This window comes from Ambystoma mexicanum, chromosome 2p (assembly GCF_040938575.1).
Source record: "Ambystoma mexicanum isolate Mex_15411 chromosome 2p, UKY_AmexF1_1, whole genome shotgun sequence".
NCBI classification, from domain to species: Eukaryota; Metazoa; Chordata; class Amphibia; order Caudata; family Ambystomatidae; genus Ambystoma; species Ambystoma mexicanum.
In genome coordinates this window covers 1481417198-1481435441 of record NC_090923.1, presented here as the reverse complement: position 1 = coordinate 1481435441, position 18244 = coordinate 1481417198, and the positions used below count along the sequence as shown (strand labels likewise).

Genomic DNA, 18244 nt, shown 5'->3' with positions numbered 1-18244 from the left:
TTTACACGTGTAGGCCGTGGATGATGCTACAGAATTAACCTGTTTGGCAAATGAGAGGTTTGCATCTAGGTAGAAGCCCAGCGTTTTTACCTCATGTCCTAGTGTAATGGAAGTCAGGTGTGTGTAATGGTCAGCAGTAATTTTCCGACCCTGCCTGACCATTGTATTGGGGCATGTCAGGTATACGGCTCGGGTGTTAGTCCGTTTCCTCTCACAGTGAGCTGTCTGTGAGAAAGTGTTTGTGTTGGGAAAGAGAGGGATGAGTTCCTAAGTATCCTGCTTGGTTGGAGGGGGTAAAGGTGTTACAGGGAAGGGGAAACCACATCTCGCTGTCTGGTGTCCCATTTCTACTGCCCAAAGACCCCTCACCCAGGTGATCCTCCCGCAGTGGTCCACCCCCAGAAACTGGACCCAAAAGCGATGGCCGTGCTCTGGCCACCTGGATGACAGATCCCCGAGGACTAGCAGGTGAGACACCTTCAGGTTTCCCACATCTCCCGTCTCACCACTGCAGCCCGGGAAGCATCATCGCTGCAACCGGGGAAGCAATGTTCAAAATGCTCACCGTGTTCCCATTGGGCAAAAAAAGAAACGCTCCACGCTTCACCTGGAGCTCCAGCAACGCTCTCCGCCCGTGCCTCCAGCCGTCAATCACCAGCACCTGCCTGGGCGGAGGCGTGCCTTATCAACCTTGCTCTGCATGCCGTACGCACTTAGCAGTGACGCCTAGGCTTCTTGGTAATATAGTCCTGGGCCCCAAAGTGCGCTCTTTCTTGGTGGCTATGGCCACACTGACAGTGACATGCCCCCACGCTCCCAACATTATCCCCTCTCTCAGGGGGCCGTCCCAGCCCTGGCTTCCTGGGAAATCGTGCGTGGAATTGTCTTACCAATCTGGAGCATGCACTGCCTCAGCCGGTTCCCATGAACAACCCTCCGTCCCATACCCCTCCCATTCCACCAAATACTATAGGCGACTCTGTCATCTCCTTGAATCCAGTATGCACCACGCCTCAAATTCTTCCTGTCCTTTCATCATCATTGCGGGAGGCCGCTGCATCCGTGTGCCCAAAGCTGCGGGTTTAAGCAAAGAGACGTGGAACACTGGATGGATCTTTAAATGTCTAGACAATTTTTGTTTTATAGCTGTTTGAGACACACATTTTCAATTACAAATGGACTAATAAATCTAGTCATACATTATTGTGGTCCCACTAATCGGAAATACCGAGTTGACAACCACACCTTGTCCCCTACTCCATAATTAGGAGCCTCTCTTTGTTTCTTATCTGCCTGCCTTTTATATACCTCCTTGGCTCACTCCTAATGTTGCTTTGCCTTTCGCCTGATATTGAGATGCAACTGTCTGCGCTCACGTACTGCTGGCACCATTTCCATCTCCGGTAATGTTTCTGGAAGTATGTTTTGGGTCATTCCGTAAAAGCACTCATTCGGTGACATTCCCAAAGAAAAATGTTCCGTGTTATTGTAGGTAAACTCTGCTAACCACAGTGTCTGCACCCAGGAGGTCACACCATCAGCCAACAGACAACATATATTATGCTTCATAGTCTGGTTGACTCTTTCTGTTTGTCTATCCGTCTGGGGGTGATAGCTTGTTAAGAGAGCACAGTTGATTTTCAACATCCTGCAAAAGGCACACCAAAACCGTGAGGTAAAGTGTGACCCCCTGTCTGAAACTATTGTCTTAGGCAAACCATGCAACTGAACAATGTGTTGCAAGAACAGTTCTGGCGAACCGACCGGCGGGAGGCACTCCCTTACATGGGACAAAATGTGCTTGCTTAGAGAAATAATCTACAACAACCATGATCGTGTCATACTGTTGATCTTTCGGGAAAATCAGTCACAAAATCCATGGAAACAGGTGGGCAAGGGCTGCAACAGCCCCATCCTCTTAGAATGATCGCCCTTACTTCACATGCACACCACACACTGCTGCAAGTAGTTATGTACGGATTGCCTTATGCCCGGCCACCAGAAATATTTGTTTAACATGCCTTCGGTCTTTCGTTCACCAGATTTACCTGCCAAAGTTGCGTTATGACACCAATGTAATGCTCTTTCTTACAACTCTTGCATAGGCAAGTATAAACGCTGTGCATAGTATTTCAATCCGTTGCACACAGTTCGTGATGGATGACCTGCCCTCAAACCCCGTAAATCCCTTCCCACCAAACTGTTTTGTACTTGTTCCAGAATTCCTTTAGTTACTGCCCCAATAATCTTTTCCAGGGGGATTATCACCTTGTTTTCTAGTGCAGATATCTCTTGATGTTGCTGCCTAGTCAAAGCATCTGCTTTCCCATTCTTGTAACTGGGTCGATAAGTCACCACAAAGTCAAATTCACTGAAGTACTGTGACCACCTCAGTTGTCGAGGACTCAATGTCCTGGCTAACCTTAGGTATTGTAAATTCTTGTGGTCTGTTACCACCATGACCTGAGGGCGTACCCCATCAAATAATGCCTCCACTCTTGGAAAGCTGCTCTAATGGCTAACAATTCTTTGTCCGTAATTGAATTGTTTTGCTTGCATCCTGTGAGCTTCCTGGAGAAAAATTACACCGGATGACAAACTCCCTCCTGATCCTGCTTAGACACATCCGTCTCTAACTGGAAAGGACTCTCTAATACAGGGTGTCGTAATACAGGTAAGGCTTCTTTAAGTTCCTGAAACGCTGCCTCTGCCTCCTTCCCCCATGCAAACTGCATATTTTTCCTGAGCAACCGTTCGGCACTGTCTGTGAAAAGTTGCTAATAAGCCATCTGTAAAACTTGGCAAACCCCAGAAACGCTTGCACATCCTTCACACACTGTGGTGATGGGCAATCAGTTACTGCCTGTACCTTCCTCTTGTCCATGACTACCCCTCCTGGAGTCAGATGAAAACCAAGAATTCCATCCTGTCAGTATGGAACACACATTTCTCCAATTTTGCATATAGTTGATATTCGTGCAATCTCTTGAGCACTGTCCGTACATGACTAACATGTTGTTCTGGGGATTCAGAGTAAATCAAGATGTCTTTAATGTATACAATGACGAATACATCAGTAAAAAAGTCCCTTAACACCTCCTGCATAAAATGTTGAAATGCCGCAGGAGCATTACATAATCCGAACGGCATCACCAAATACTCAAGTCCTGAATGATGTCTTCTACTCATCTCCCTCTTTCACTCGTATCAAATTATATGCTCCCCTTAAGTGTAACTTAGTGTAAATCACAGCAGTTTTCACCTGATCCAACAGTACCGAAATTAGAGGTAGTAGGAAGCAATTCTTAATATTTACCTTATTCAAGGCTCTGTGATCAATAAAGGTCCTTTAGGTACCCTCTTTGTTTGGTACAAAGAACAGGGGTGAACATACCAGAGAATGAGAACTCCGAATAAACCCTCTCAAGCATTTCATCCAAATACTCTCTCAAATGTACAGTCTCTGCCTCAGTAAGCACATAGATCCTACTACACGGAGGCTTAGCCCCAACCTCCAAATCAATGGCACAGTCGTATGAGCGATGTGGAGGTAAAGTTTCAGCTTTCCCTTTGTCAAAAGTTTCTGCATACTCTTGATATATGCCGGGAAGGACCGGCTCTACTGCCCCAACCATGTTTATTTTACCGACCCCTTCCACCAAAAATGTGGATGGGACCATCGTGTCATGTAAATGTGTTTTCGTATTTGAAAACTAGTGTCTGCTCCACCCAATCAGTTGTAGGGTTGTGTTTTACAAGCCATGGAATGCCCAATATTAAAGCAAATTGGGGTGCTGCAATTAAATCAAACTCCATGTCCTCCTCATGCCCTTGTTAACATAACATGCGTCCTGGTTGGGTTTGTACTGTTACTGGACCTGATGTCAACAGTGACCCATCAACCGATTTTACCCCCTCTGGATTTCCCTTACTATCCATCGGTATTCCTAACTTGTTGGCCAACCTGGTAGGAATAAAATTACGAGTGGATCCTGAATGTACCATGGCTGACAGTTCGTTTAGTTGCAGCAAAAAATAAGGTCACCAGAATGTATAAATGTGGGGCCTTACTATGCATGTTGTTTGCTATCATACTGGGGAATTTCCTCGCGATTGGGCTCGACTCCTTTATTCCCTCTAGGGCCGAGCAAGAGCATTTTACCCAATTACGTCTTGTGTTTGTCTCCTTCCACCCCTCGATTTGGAGTATTAGGACAATTCCTAATATAATGTCCAGGCTTACCACAATATAGGCATACATTATTTTGCCTCCATTTCTCCTTCTCTTCATGAGATAACGGCCCTCTAACACTCCCAATCTGCATGGGCACCCCCTCAGTCTGTCGCGCCCCTACATCCCGACTTCAGTCTAAACGTAGAAATGGTAATGTGTCAGGCTTTCTCCTCTCGCTCTTTCTTTCAGCCATCCAATGATCTAACCCGAGTGCCAAATTGCTGTGTGGAGCAAGACGTCTGTTCTACCTGTGCTATAGTGTCCTCGAGCTCAGCTCTAAGCCCCGGGTAGAACACCACAGTCTGTTTCGGTTCCGGCCAATCTGTCTCAATTATGAGTCTATTGAAATGTGTCATATATGATGCCAAATCCTTTGAGCCTTGACGTAATGCTAACAATTCCTTGTCCTGTGCTAACTACACATGCCGCCGATCAAATAACCTTCCAAATTCTGACCTAAACAAGTCCCAGTTGTATAACATGGGATCATCCTTCTGTACCAAGGGCATTGCCCAAGCCGCTGCATCCCAGTCAATTAAGAAATAACAAATGCTGTTCTAGCTTGTGAAGTCTCAAATGCCGCAGGCTTGCATAAAAGATCTAAGTGCCACTGAGTTATGAAAGTCATATATTTCTTTGGATCTCCTGCGAAACGTTCTGGAGTAGCCAACGGAACATGGTTTGATGTCTGAACCACTACAGTGGATGCCCTACCAGACGTAGCTTGCGAAGTAGAGGGCCCAGGACTCCCTGAGCCACCAACCCATTCACTTGAGCCTTGAAAGCGTTAGTCTCCTGCCTGGAATGAGCCAATTCTAACTGAATATCCTGTAGTGCCTTTAGCACATCAGCTAAAGGTGGAGAAACCACATCTATTTTGGTTTGCGTGGTGTGAGTATCCCCAAATGGGGGCTGGTGATTATGTCTCAACCCGTAGAAGGGAAGGGTATCGACACCCCTCCTGAACCACAGAAGCCAAAATGTATAAAACCCCTCCCACCGTGATTGGCACGGGTTCCTGTTTCCAAATAACAGGTAACCACGGGGCAGCCAGTGGGGGAAGAGGGATTAGGGAGAGGTTGTGGATGGGTAAGGGGATTGTAGGGAAACCTGAAAGAGAATAAGGGTGACAAGTTGGATAGGATGGGTGCGTTAGGAAAAGAATATATTTAGACATATTTGTGACTCTGTTACAACCTGCACATACCCTTGTTTTATGTACTTCGAACACCTGACATCTCTTTACTGACTTGACTTATAACCTATCCTATCCTGGTTGTATTTGACTTCATACCCTGTGCAAGCAACACAAAAAATAACAGTGGCATGGACAATGAAATGACATAATGAATTGGTGAAATGATGAATGTCTTGATCAGCACTTAGTAGATTGCTCGATACAACTTGTTTCTTCCCCCTCCCATGTGTTCATTTCGCACACAGAGGATCTTAGGCAACCCTAACTTCCCTTCACCGGAGTCTGTGTTAGTTGTACAGCTCTGCGAATGCGTTTACAAACATGTCCCATACTTGTGTGTTCCACATCAACTTGGTTTTCGTAACAGTGTAACGCTCACCTGATTCCCGTAGAGGCACCGGTCTTGACTGGGCGTATACCGTATCTTCAAAGGTGATGTGTAACACACGGCTGGCTCTTTGGGCTGGACCTCTGTGCACTGTATGTCTGACTCGAAGGGTAAGATGTCTGCAGATAGAAAATATGGGATTAATGAACTGGGTTATTGAATGTCTCTCTCTTCTTCCCTTTCTCTTCTCCTGTAGAACCCCGAAGGTTAACGCTCTCACCTTAGGTAAGTGAACGCCGTGCTCTCCATCTGCCTCGGGGCAGGGTGCTGTAACCAGTTTCTTCACTGGATAAGGGGAGCAGGCCTCTTGACTTCAGAGGACTGCTGTCCGTCGTTTACTGCACGAACGGTAAGTTTCGAGTAATTCTAATGTCTTTAAAGTCTTTAGTAATGATGTCTCTTGTTTTGCGTGGTTCCGGCGATGGTGGATGACGGGCTGAAGTGAGTTGAAGATGGAGCCCGTGTGATGAATAGAAGCGCCTGGAAGCACGTAAATAAGCGCTTGTTGCCTGCTTCACGATGCGCTCTAACTGTCTTTTTATTTTGCAGGTACAAGTTCGGAGCGGCTGCAGGGTGCCGGAATACCCACTGGGTTAGATGTGGAAAGGAGTAATGGCACGTGAGTATTAAAGTTCCCCAATGTCTTTAAACGCACCTTGTTTTGTCCTTCAGATGCGGGATGCAGCGCCGAAGGCCTCAGGAGCGTGCAAAGAGTTGGTAAGCTTTTGTCTTTCAGATGCCGGAATGCAGTGTGAAGACCTCCGGAGCGCACGAAGAGTAGGTAAGCCTTTGTCTTTCAGATGTCGGAATGCAGCGCGAGGCGTTGGTGACAGCCGATGGACCAGGTAAGTGAAGAGCTGTCACTGAAGACCGTAATGCTAACCTGTTCTTTCTTGTCTTTATAGGTGTTGCTGAAGACTGGATTCAGGATGGTAAGTCTTTTTCCTTAGGCCCAGGATCAGATGCAGAAGACACAATGAGTGTTCTGCTGCAGAGGATGCAGAATAACGCAAAGCAAGATTCATCCATCGGGTGTGGTTTAAATAGCCTCCTGTAGTGCTTAGGTGTCTCCTTCCACAGCCACGCCTAGGTAAGAAAAGAGTTCCTGCTTTCCAGAAGAGTTCCAGTGTTCTGAACCTAGGGAGTGGCTCCTGCCCCACCCAACAGGAAAAGTAGTTCCAAACAGAAGAGGATCAGAGGCTCAACTGGCAGGCAAGTAAGCAGCATGGTCTGCTGCAGGTAAGTCCACCCAAGCATTATGAGCCCGGCGCTTCCAGCGCTGGGACTGGGCATATTTATGAGCCTGGTGCCACTGGCGCCAGGACTGGGTCGAAAAGGTCCCAATTGGGACTGGTTGGCACTCGGAACCTGGGTTATGGATCTGCTTCCAAGGGAGTTGGGAAAACCCTGACCTTTTGGAAGCAGAGATCATGACAAACAGTCACATATCTCCTAACATTGCCCCATGATGTGTTAATTCCCTGTCTATTCTGAGAGTATGCATAACATTCAACAAGGCCACTTTTCTGAGGCTTGTGAGGACTCCTGAGCAAATGTTGTTAGGCAGTATCCAACTCTGACTCTGCCGGCACTGCACCAGTTCACAGAAACGTTCCTGTCTCACTTCTGCAGCCTGAGAAACATCACCGCTGCTGCTGGGGAAGCAATGTTCAGAAGGCTTGCTGCATTCCCAGCCGCTGAAAAAACAAACGTCCTATGCTTCACCAGGAGCTCCAGCAACGCCCTCCGCCCATGCCTCCAACTGTCAATCACCAGCACCTGGCCCGGGCGGAGCCTTGCCTTATCAGGCAAGCCCTGCATGCCGTACGCCCTTAGCAGTGACACCCATGCTTCTGGGTAATGTAGTCCTGGGCCCCAAAGTGCAGCAGCGCCAAGGTTTGTTAGCTCTTTCTTGGTGGCTATGGCCACACTGACGGTGGCATGCCCCCACACTCCCAACAGTTATTGGACCTACCGGAGATGCATGGGAGAGAACCCTGACTGGTGAGTCACTTGTTGACATGCCACTACCTTTGCCACAGCAAAATCCCTGCTGGTCTTATATATGGTGGAATATCCTTCTGGCGAATACCAAGGGTAACTAGTAACTACTTGATTGAGAAGGACTGGGGCCGAAAGGACCAACGGGTGTTCAAGCCACTGCACTGAACAAACGGTTTATTTGATATTTGGTTTAGTGGTTTAAGTGGCTCTCATGCTCTTTTTTTTTAGCCGTCTCCAGTGCTTAGTCTACTGCCTTGCCAAATAAGGTTGACTCTTCAATTGGTTTATTGAGGAGTGTTGCTTGAGTCTCTGGTTGAAAACCCGAGTTACGTAGCCACGAGTAGTGTTTAAGTAAGGTGCCCTCTGCTAAAATGCTATCTGCTGTTTCAGCGGAGTCTAGAGTATGCTTTAGAATATTGTCTGTGACTTATCTGCCCCCTTTCACTATGGGTAGCTGCAGAGATTTAGTAGGTTCAGGATCCATATTTAAACCTGTTTCAAGCAAACCCCATTGCACATCACTGTAGCTTGCAAGCAGTGTGAATTTATTGGTCCTGATGAAGGTGGCTAATTTAGTTTCACACCGAAAAATTATTTTTACGTCAACCCTCCATGCTAATAATCTACATGTGTGATATGATATGTCATTTATAACGTGCCTGTACACAAGTGTTTCTAGGCACAACAAGACAAGGAAGGGGAAACAAAGGGAGGACAAAATAACAATCGTACTATGCCTTGTGTCGTTCAGATCACGCAAGTGCAGAGGGAAGGGGAGAAGTGGCAGGGAGGAGTGGAAGTGCAGTTAACTCACAAGTGCAGAGAGAAGGGACTGTCGGGTTGCAGATACAGACCCTTAAGTGCTGGGGAGTTCAGAGGCAGTGCAAGGGCAACTGGACATGCAGGAGCCTGGGCCCGAGTTCAGAGGGTGACCAGTGCGTGGAGCAGTCAGGTACATCAGCAGGGGAGAGGAGGAGGAAAAAGCAGAAGCGAAAAGGAAAGTCTTGAATTGCTTCCGGAACCAGAGGTGGTTCTGCTCAAGTTTGAGAGAGGCAGGGATGCTATTCCAGAGGGAGGCCCCACCCGAGGAGAGAGATCTGCCCCAAACTCTCTGCTTGGAGAAGCGTCTGACCCTCAGAGAGTTGGAGGGGGCTAAGCAGAGAGCTCGAGAAGGAAGATTTTTTGGAAGAGAAAGTTGGAGGTAGAGTGGTCCTAGGCCCCAGAGAGCCTTGTGGACGATGCAGAGGGTCTTGAACTTGATCATTGCAGCCACGCAGAGCCAGTGAATAGATTTCAGAGCTGGAGAGATATGAGCCCTGGGCTTGAGGCCAAGTACAAGTCTTGCAGTCTTGTTCTGGATAAGTTGTAAAGGACGGAGTAGAGGTGGGAAGATTTAGAAAGGGGCTGTTGCAATAGTACAGCCTAGAGAGGACCAGAGCTCTGGAGACAGTGAGCTTCTGGGGGAAAGTGAGAAAAGGAAGAATACCTCTGAGGAGGTGCAGCTGATAGTTTGACTTCTTGGAGATGTCAGAGATGTGAGTAGAGAAGGAGAAGGTGGAGTCGAAGATGACACCAAGGTTCGTAGCCTCACAGGAAGAAGCAGGAAGAGAGAGCCTGGAGTGGGTGGCCCGAGAGAGAGGAATGGAGGGTGCGTGTGTCCCAATGAGGAGGATCTCAGTCTCACTGGCATTAAGGCAGAGATCATTGGCGGCACACCATCCCTGAATTGCGGTCAGACAGTCTGGTATGAGGGCCAGAGGTGGCTGAGGGGAGCCTGAAAGAGAGCGGAGTTTCATCCGCATAACATTGAAAATTGGAGCCAAAAGTAGCGGTGGGCAAGAGGTGCGAGGTCGTGGTTGAAGAGCCAGGGAGAGAGGTTAGACTCCTGGGGAACACCACAATTAGAGTGATAGAAGAGAGGAAAGACCCCGGTTGGACCTGAGAGGATCGGTCGGTCAGAAAGGAGGTCAACCATGCCAGGGCCTGATCAGTAATACCAAGTTTGTCACTGGGGCGATTGAGCAGGATGGCATGTTTGACCGTGTGAAAATCAAAGGATATATCGGGGAGAATGAGGACAGAAGGGAGATTAGAGTCAAGATTGGAGATCAAGTCTTCACGGATGTTCATGAGAGCAGTTTCCATGCTGCTGGCAGCTATGAAGCCAGGCTGGTGGTCATGGAGGCAACCAACCGATTCAGTATGTAGATTAAGCTGGGAGATGACAAGCTTTTCCAAGAGTTTGCCCAGGAAATGAGTGATGGAAATAGGGCGATAGTTAGAGAGGAAGTCTCGGCCAAGTGCTTCTTTAGAAGGGGGTGCACAAGAGAGTGCTTAAGGGGGAAGGGGAAGGTTCCAGTGGCAAAGGAGTGATTGCAGACATTGGCCAAGGCTGTAGCAAGGGTGTCTGTGGTCCTTGATGAGCAGGGGAGAACCTGCTTTGACAAGACTTTCATAGATCAGACTTGTCTAGAAACATTGTCAGGGGTGAACAAGGGAAAGGAGGAGGAGAGATGGCCTCAGACGGGCCAAAAGTGGTAGAGGAAGAGGAGGTAGAGGAAGAGAGGGTGGACAGAATGGCTTGAGTTTTAGTAGTGAAATAAGACGGTAAGGCCATGCAGAGGGCCTGGGAGGGAACAAGAGAGGTAGAGACTGCAGCAGGATTGGCCAGCTCCTTGCACATTTTGAAAAGTTCGGCCGAATTGTTAGATGCCACAGAGATGCAGGCTTGGATGTAGGATCTTTTCTTAGAGAGCAGAGAGTCTGTACTGCCTTAGGAGCAGGCAAGTTTGTCAGGGGATGCGCCCAATGCCTTCCACATTCTCTCTGCCGCCCTACACTAACGTTTAAGGGAGGCGAGGTCGGAATCGTACCAAGATTTGCACTTGGATTTGGGCTTAAAGCGGATCCTCATGACAGGGGCAAGGACATCCATAGTGTTAGAGATAGAGACATGAGGGTTAGAGAGGGCTGTGTCCGAGTGTGAGTCAGCCAAAGGTGCAGGAGGAGGAGGAGAGAAAGTAGTGGCGAAAGCCTCAACTGACACACGCTTCATGGGTCGGATGACCGAGAAGGTAGTGCTGGAGTCGGCTTGACCTGCGGGGAAGATAGAAAGCGGTGGGAAGAAAGGAGAAAGTGATCACTGCAAGAGAGAGGAGTGGTGAGAGGGTTAGACAAGGGGAGAGGTCTGAGGAGATCAGAACATCCAGGGTGTGCCCTTCAGAGTGAGGCCGGCCAGAGGGAAGAATAGAGAGAGAGAATCACAGAGATTGCGAAAGAGTCCTGAAGAAGGGCTGTAAACATCCAGGTAGATGTACACGTCTCCGAGGAGGAGATGTTGAGAGGTAGAGGCAAGGAGCGAATTGGAGAGGTCAGCACACTCAGAGAGGAAGAAGGCGACCTGGCCAGGCGGCATGTAGATAGTGGCCACAATGAGAGAGGCCAGGAGAGATGGAGAGCCTGCAGACCAGGCATTCAAAGGAGTAGTAGTGCTGTATTGGAATGATAGAAGCAGGGATGCACTCAAGGGAAAATCAAGGCTACACCCCCACCAGGGCGGTTGGTTCTGTTTTAGGAGAGGATCTTGTAGCCATCGGGAAGGAGTGTCGAAACTTGTGACAGAGCTGGCGGTGAACCAAGTCTCTGTGAGACCGCGTACATCCATATCAAGCTCGTCCAGGAGACGGCAGATGTCAGAAGAGTGTTTGACAGCTGAACGAGAGTTGAGAGTAGCTATGTGGAGCAGGTCTCCTGAAGGACTTCTGGGGAGGGTACAGGCCATAGGTACACCCTGCAGAAGTGTTGGAGGTGCCCGAGGATGGGCAGAGGAGGAAGGAAGAAAGTGCCAGAGAGGTGGGAGAGGAGGGAGGCAACAGGGTGGGGAGAGACACTGCAGGGGGTGCCAAAGAGGTGGCAGAGGAAGGAGGCAGCAGAGGAGCCAGAGAGGGGTAAGAAGGGATGGCAGGAGATGAAAGGAAGTTGATAAGGCCCGGGAAGCGTCTATCAAAGAGGAGGAGATTGGACTGAGGACCCTGGTCCAAGACGGTGCCATTTAAGTAGACATTAATGATGGTTTTAGAGGAGTGGAATTGGGTCAGGGGGGCCTCCCACCGGGTGCCACCATTAATGGGAGAAGAGGAAAAAGGAGAGATAAGAGACCATATGGGGGTCCATAGTCCTGGAGAGGGAACGACAAAGAGTTTGTCAGGAAGGGTCTGTCTGGAGGAAGCACTGGTATAGGTATCAGCGATAGGGAGGCCTGGGTTGGAGACCATCTATAGCTAACTGGATGTCTATATAATCATCTAAGTCAAATAGGACCTGCTCAACTAGCAAATGATTCCATGTTTCATTTTGTTTCTCTCACTTTGTGTTTCATCTTTGTATGTTGGTTCTTTAATATTGTTGTGTTTTATTTTCTTTAATGCTCTGAAATGATAATAATTTAGCACTTTAAAAGTCATGCACCATTGAATAAAAAAACGAATTGTTACTAATCATCAGAAGACAATTATATGATATTCATTATCATTAAGTACAGAACCAGACGATGCCTTAAGTAATACATTTGTGTTCTTTTGACTGGTATTACATTACTATATCCGAGATTCCCATTGGGCCCGACCTTTTGTATGTCATGTAATTCCCCAGTTCCCATGTGAGTAGGGGTGTTTGCCTTTGGTACAACCTGCGTTATAGCCTAATAAAAAATGCTACATAGTGAATGATCTTTGAAAGACATAGCTATTAATAAATGTGAAGGGTCAGAAACGAAAGCCGGACAGAAAGTTGTCATGTTTTTGGTTAAAGACTTTAATTTAAATGGAAATGGGTTGGGAAAACGCATCTCTTACCCTATTCTAAAGAGTTTCCCTACCTATTAAATAAAAAAAAAAGAAACCACTAAGGCTCTGTCTGTATCAGGAAGTCAATAACTGAAAAGCTGTCCTTGTGTCCAAAACGTCCTATCCTGACCCTCACACTACAAACAAAACAAAGTGTGAAAGGAAATGTCTTCAACCTGATATTGGCAAAAACATGTTCACAACTGAAAGTTCGAATAGCTCCTATGAAAATGTTCTCCAAGCTGAAAGACCTTGGACCCAGAAGGGGGTTCCCTTCCCCTGGATTCTGAAATGGCATGGCAATATCTCTTTTACTAACAGTTCCTTCTGTGTCGCTCCTTGATTCACAATGTTCTTGTTAGACAATAAGTTCTGCAACAGTCTTTCTTTAACACAACTGTCTCTTTTGTCTATCAAACACTGCCCTTCATTTAGTATTTCTTGTAGCTTTGCAACTCACCTTGTATACTCCCCTGCCAGGACTCTTAGTGCAATTCCAACTTCCTGGTGTAATCTCCTGCCAGGGCTTTTCTTGTGGTTTCATTTGCCTGGTATACTCCCCTTCCAGGACATATGCATTTCAAAGTTCCTCTGTATTACCAAAATTGCATGTAGTGTTCATGACCCAGTATATCTGTCGGTGGAAACGTTTGTTCAAACTTTGCCCCACAATTGCATCTGATACATCAGGATCTTATTGGGGCTTGAATCTGTACTTCGCCTTTTCTACATTCAAACAAGTTTCTGGTAGTTTCTGTGTTGGCAATCTCATAACAAATCGGCGTTGGCGCAGTCGCCAGAACTCCCTGGATTCCCCACTGGCTTTTGGTTGACTCACCGGTTCTGTGCATCGTCTCTGGTCCTGTTGGTGCTTCTGCAGCCTGGCTCTTCCCCTCGCTTCCCACGCTGGATTGTGCAGATGTTCTTCCTGCATCCCTCGCGGGTCCGCGGTCACACGGATGCTTCCCTTCTGTTCCCGGTATGGAGAACGCTGCCTCTTCGAGTGGCCAAGTGCCCTCCAACTCTCTTGTGGCTGCACGGCACCTCCTGTTCACGCACTGCGTATCTCCTTCTGCTTCGGCAGACTCCTCTGCTCCGCCACACTGGTACGTGTTTCCCGTACTCGAAAGCCTCCACGTAGGAACCTGCATCGTCGCCCTCAGTAGTGCGTTTGCCATCTTCAAATGTCCCAAGCACAGCTGATTTGTAGAACTAGTCTGAACATTGAACTTCGGGCTCCTGTTACCTTGATCCATCTCCTTCATCCACCTTGTCTCAGTACTTCAGAGATTACGGGAGTTGGAATCCGTGAATGTCATCGGAAATATAGTGTTTAGATATTTTTTCTCAGTGGTTTTACATGAGAGAAATGTCCACACAATTGTGTCTCTGAAGCAACTGGGGTTTTGTTGGAGCTTTGTGTGTATTGGTCATAAATGGGAGTTTGACCTAAAGAGTATCTGGAAGAGGTTTCTTTATTTCCTCTACAACGGAGAACAGACATTTGACAACCGGTCATTAATGTCTTTGGTATTAGAGTGTCTTTCTCATGGGAAAGGGGGGGATACCGTGTCTTGTCCAATGAAGTCATGACTTCTCACCAGTAGTTGCCTCCTCCCATGTGATCCTGCCTCATATAGCCGCCCCCAGGGTCAGTCAGGATCAGGTAGCAGCTGCCGTCCCCTGGCCACAAGGGAGGAGGCAATTTCCGGGGAGTCTGCGATGACTGCATTGGATTAATCAAAGAAAGTAATGGGTAGGTGAAATGGAGTTAGTCATTCTAATGCCACTCAAAAATGAAATTAATCGTAGTATAAGGGTACCCATCTTCTCACTCTTGACACTATGCAGTATGACCCAGCTGTGAAGTGAAGTCAGGGAGGTACTCATCCTCGTATTAGAAAATCACAAAACCATTCTCTTAGGTTAAGTGGATGAACCATAGTCTGCATTCTAAATTGATAACACTACTTCCTCAACCCAAACCTGCAAAACTCACAGGCCTATAGTCAATTAGCATCCGGTGTGGGGAAGTCAACGAATCAGGTTGCTCAGATCACGGGCTGAATCCCACAATCCCAGCCTGTGTTCCAAACAGCCGGTGGCTACATCTCCGGTCCCCCATTCCCCCTCCTTCTCCTCGGGTCTCCGGTCCCCTCCAACCCCCACTTAACTGATTTCTTTCCTCGTCAGCGGCTGCTCAACCGCTGCCATCGCTCTAGCCTCCTGTCCTCCATGGAAATGGAGGAGGGTCTCTGTATGGAGCCCTGCCTTCCAGATCCATGGTGGCCATCTTAAATTAGTATTTCGTTTCAATAAACGGGACGTTTTGTGGTCTCCCGTTGATTGAAACAAAATGCATTGCTCTTAGCACCCTGGGTTTATGGATTTAAAACCCTGGATGCTAATAGCAAGAACACCCGATGCGTTGGGCCAGATCGGGTGTTAAAGGAGCCTGGGCCCATAGTTAAGGCCGGATTGGGTGTTATTGCTTAATTACATGCACAAACTAAAAACCTACAACCCCAAATTTACACTGGGTAAAAAATAGAAGGAATCAAACTTGTACCTAAATGTCATTTTCTTTGTGACTTTTCTTTGGTACCAATACTTGTTTTTGATACTGGAGAAAATGAAATGTTTTTGGATTTGTTGATTGACCAAAGTTGTTTAGTATAAATGTGAACTGAAAAGAGCTGACTATACTGAGTGATAAGCGGTATTGTGGTAAAAAAATTGTTGTATAGAGGTGGGCTTTTATTATTTAGGATTATAATTGTTAGAAACATTATTAGTAGTTCTGTTGTAATGCTTGTATTGTATTTAGAGAGATTGTCACATGTAGGCCAGTTTAATTGGGTAAATAAGCTTAGTAACATGCACCTGATGTTTTGCTGTGTCTTCTCCTGCTAAAGTAAGCGGACCACTGTTGACTTTATTTTGTTTACAAATTGTAACCATATAACCAAACCTGTTCGTTGCCTAGAATTGTGAGGTGGACTATAAAAGAGTGGTTGTTAGATTGGTGGCGCTGCTTAGTAAAGATACCATATATAAATCAATATATCTTACACTACCTGCAAGGAGATTTAGAGTATGTTGACAAGTCTTCATGTGTGTCTTTCTGTGTGTGTGTATAATTTGTTTTACTAAAATCTCTAATTACCCTGTATTCTTGTTTACCCCATTTACCTCAAAACATGACTTTGATAGGTCACTTAATCATAGTGGTCATTAACCAAAGGGAAGTCTGCCTATTCAATAGTCCACTTAGACACAACACATGGGTCAGTTTCAAAGCTCCTGACACTATGGAACACTACTAACCTGAAGAAATTGTGTGTTTTATGAACAATTATTTGTTTTTGTTTGTTTACTTCTGCATACGTGCTTCTGATTTTATGTGAGTGAGCAAGCAAGTATTTTTGTAAATGTCTACCATTCTATTTATTTGTAAATGTTACATTTCTTTAAATTAGCAAAATGGTACCATCTCAGGCGTATTTAATGCCCTGGTTCATCGTTTTGTTGAAGGGAAACGTTGCCTTTAATTGATGTGTTTAAGCATCTCTAAAATCTGTTTCCCTTCCAGATGCTCTTCTCTGGCTTTCCAAGTTCTAAATCCAAAATGAATACATTCAGGAAAAATCTCCAAGAAAACAAAAGCCTGATGTGGGAAGAGAGCTGGGATCAGATTGTTCTGCCGCTGCTCAGAAATAGTGGAATCACGTGCTGAAGCTGATTTAATCATAGCGTGGAAAGGATAAAAACCTGCTTTGGGCCACCCATTTCTGTTTTTGCAGTGTCTCTCACAGAGATGAAGTAATCAAAAGACAAGACTTCTGATAGCAAGACCTTTGTTAATTTACTTAAAATAAAGTTTTATTTCGTTTTCTAGAAGAGGGTCTACATAATCTTTTATGCTTCACTAAGTTATTTCTTGAAAATAAGAGCAATGTGAGCATGTTAGATAATTAAAAAATCCCTAAACAAAGTCCACAATCGTTTTCTTTATGGGGCTCCTAGAAAACACGAATACAGTTTTACTGCATATAACATCGACATTCTTTCATGTACAAGAAGTTGTTTAATTTTAATTGACTTTTAATCCGAAGACTTTATCATAATAAAAATCAGTTTAATCACAACATATACATAGTGAACAGAAATGGTCGCCTCCACATTATCCAAAATGCAATAGTCAATGAGAGGCAATTTCTTTGTCTACCAAAAGGTAAAATGTTCTTTCCGTCCAAAATCAAGTGCATAATCACTTGATGAGGAAATGTAATTCACTCGCATGGTTCATCATAATGTAGGTTGCGAGGGAAAATGTTTCACTTGTGTTGTGTATAAAAAGATTTATAATCTTTTTGTTGCGCTGAAACGTTTTATATTTTTTTGTAGGAAGGGGATCATAAAATATGCGGAGGACTATAGGTATCTGGGGAGTAACTCATGAAGGCATTGCAAGGCAGTACTGAAGTACTAAAGTGCATAATTTATCAATTTTGTTTTATTTTAATTAATGTTTAGCACTGGTTTACACAGAGGGCCTCCAAGCGCCTTTGGTAGTTTCTTTTGGTTCTGTGTTTTGTGGTTCTTTTGGTTCTTGTGTTTTGCTGTATAGGTGTTTCTATATGTATAGCTTTATCATTTACATTGACAATCTGCTTCATTCTATTTAATGCAGTTCTCTGGTATTTGAGCTGCCTCTGTATGTCTACAAGTCTAAAGATAGCAGTTCCAGCAAATGGCAAAGAATTAACTGGGTTTGCCTGAATTGATATATTGTTGTTTCCTACTCTTTGGCACTGGTTATGGTAAATGGAAATACAAATCAACTTGTGAGTGTTACGAAATGCACAAGGATCAAAGAAATGGCAGATGTGACCTATGTCTTCCTACACAGCTTTATTATGATTTTGATAAGGACAACTCACATCAGGGAATGTCGCATTTGCTGGCTATATCTCGACCTCAAGGTATAGCCAGCAGATGTTAGATGCTAGATTGGGAGCCTCCTAATGTATCTAGTGCCAAAATACTAGTTATGCTGTCTGTGCATCATGGTCACTTGATGGTTTTGAAGAAGGAGCTTTATAATCTTTTTGTTGCGCTGAAACGTTTTATATTTTTTTGTAGGAAGGGGATCATAAAATATGCGGAGGACTATAGGTATCTGGGGAGTAACTCATGAAGGCATTGCAAGGCAGTACTGACCCTATGGGACTTGAGAAGGCCCTTGCATCCAGCATCAGTGTCAGTCCAGTTAAGAGACCTCCACTATCCCCGGTAGGACAAAATAACTCATAACGCAGGCTGGGTGGCTCACTCTGTTGAAGATGTCGTCCAACCTGTTATAGCCCCCTACACCACACATTCAGAGAAAAACATACAGAATGCCATACCCATCCATGAATTTGGCACTCCCAGCCCAGTCAGCATTGGGGACCAAAAGGGCCATGTGGATGGAGAGATTTGCCCTGTATTCCAAGACCACCCAAGACTTTGAAGCTGATGCATTGAAAGAATCCACCATCCTCTTTTACGCAGGCCCGACAGTACACAAAATA

At 45.9% G+C, this 18244-nt stretch overlaps 1 protein-coding gene across 2 annotated transcripts in view; it reads left to right on the top strand.

Moving 5' to 3' along the window:
• ALG1 (ALG1 chitobiosyldiphosphodolichol beta-mannosyltransferase) overlaps positions 1-16662 on the top strand; it is a 2244281-nt gene extending 2227619 nt beyond the window's left edge. For both annotated transcript variants that reach the window (XM_069646120.1, XM_069646119.1), the window contains one exon: positions 16261-16662. In XM_069646120.1, coding sequence (XP_069502221.1) covers positions 16261-16404 — 144 coding nt within the window. In that variant the 3' untranslated portion in view covers positions 16405-16662. The remainder of the gene's footprint in view (positions 1-16260) is intronic.
• Positions 16663-18244: the final 1582 nt, after the last annotated feature.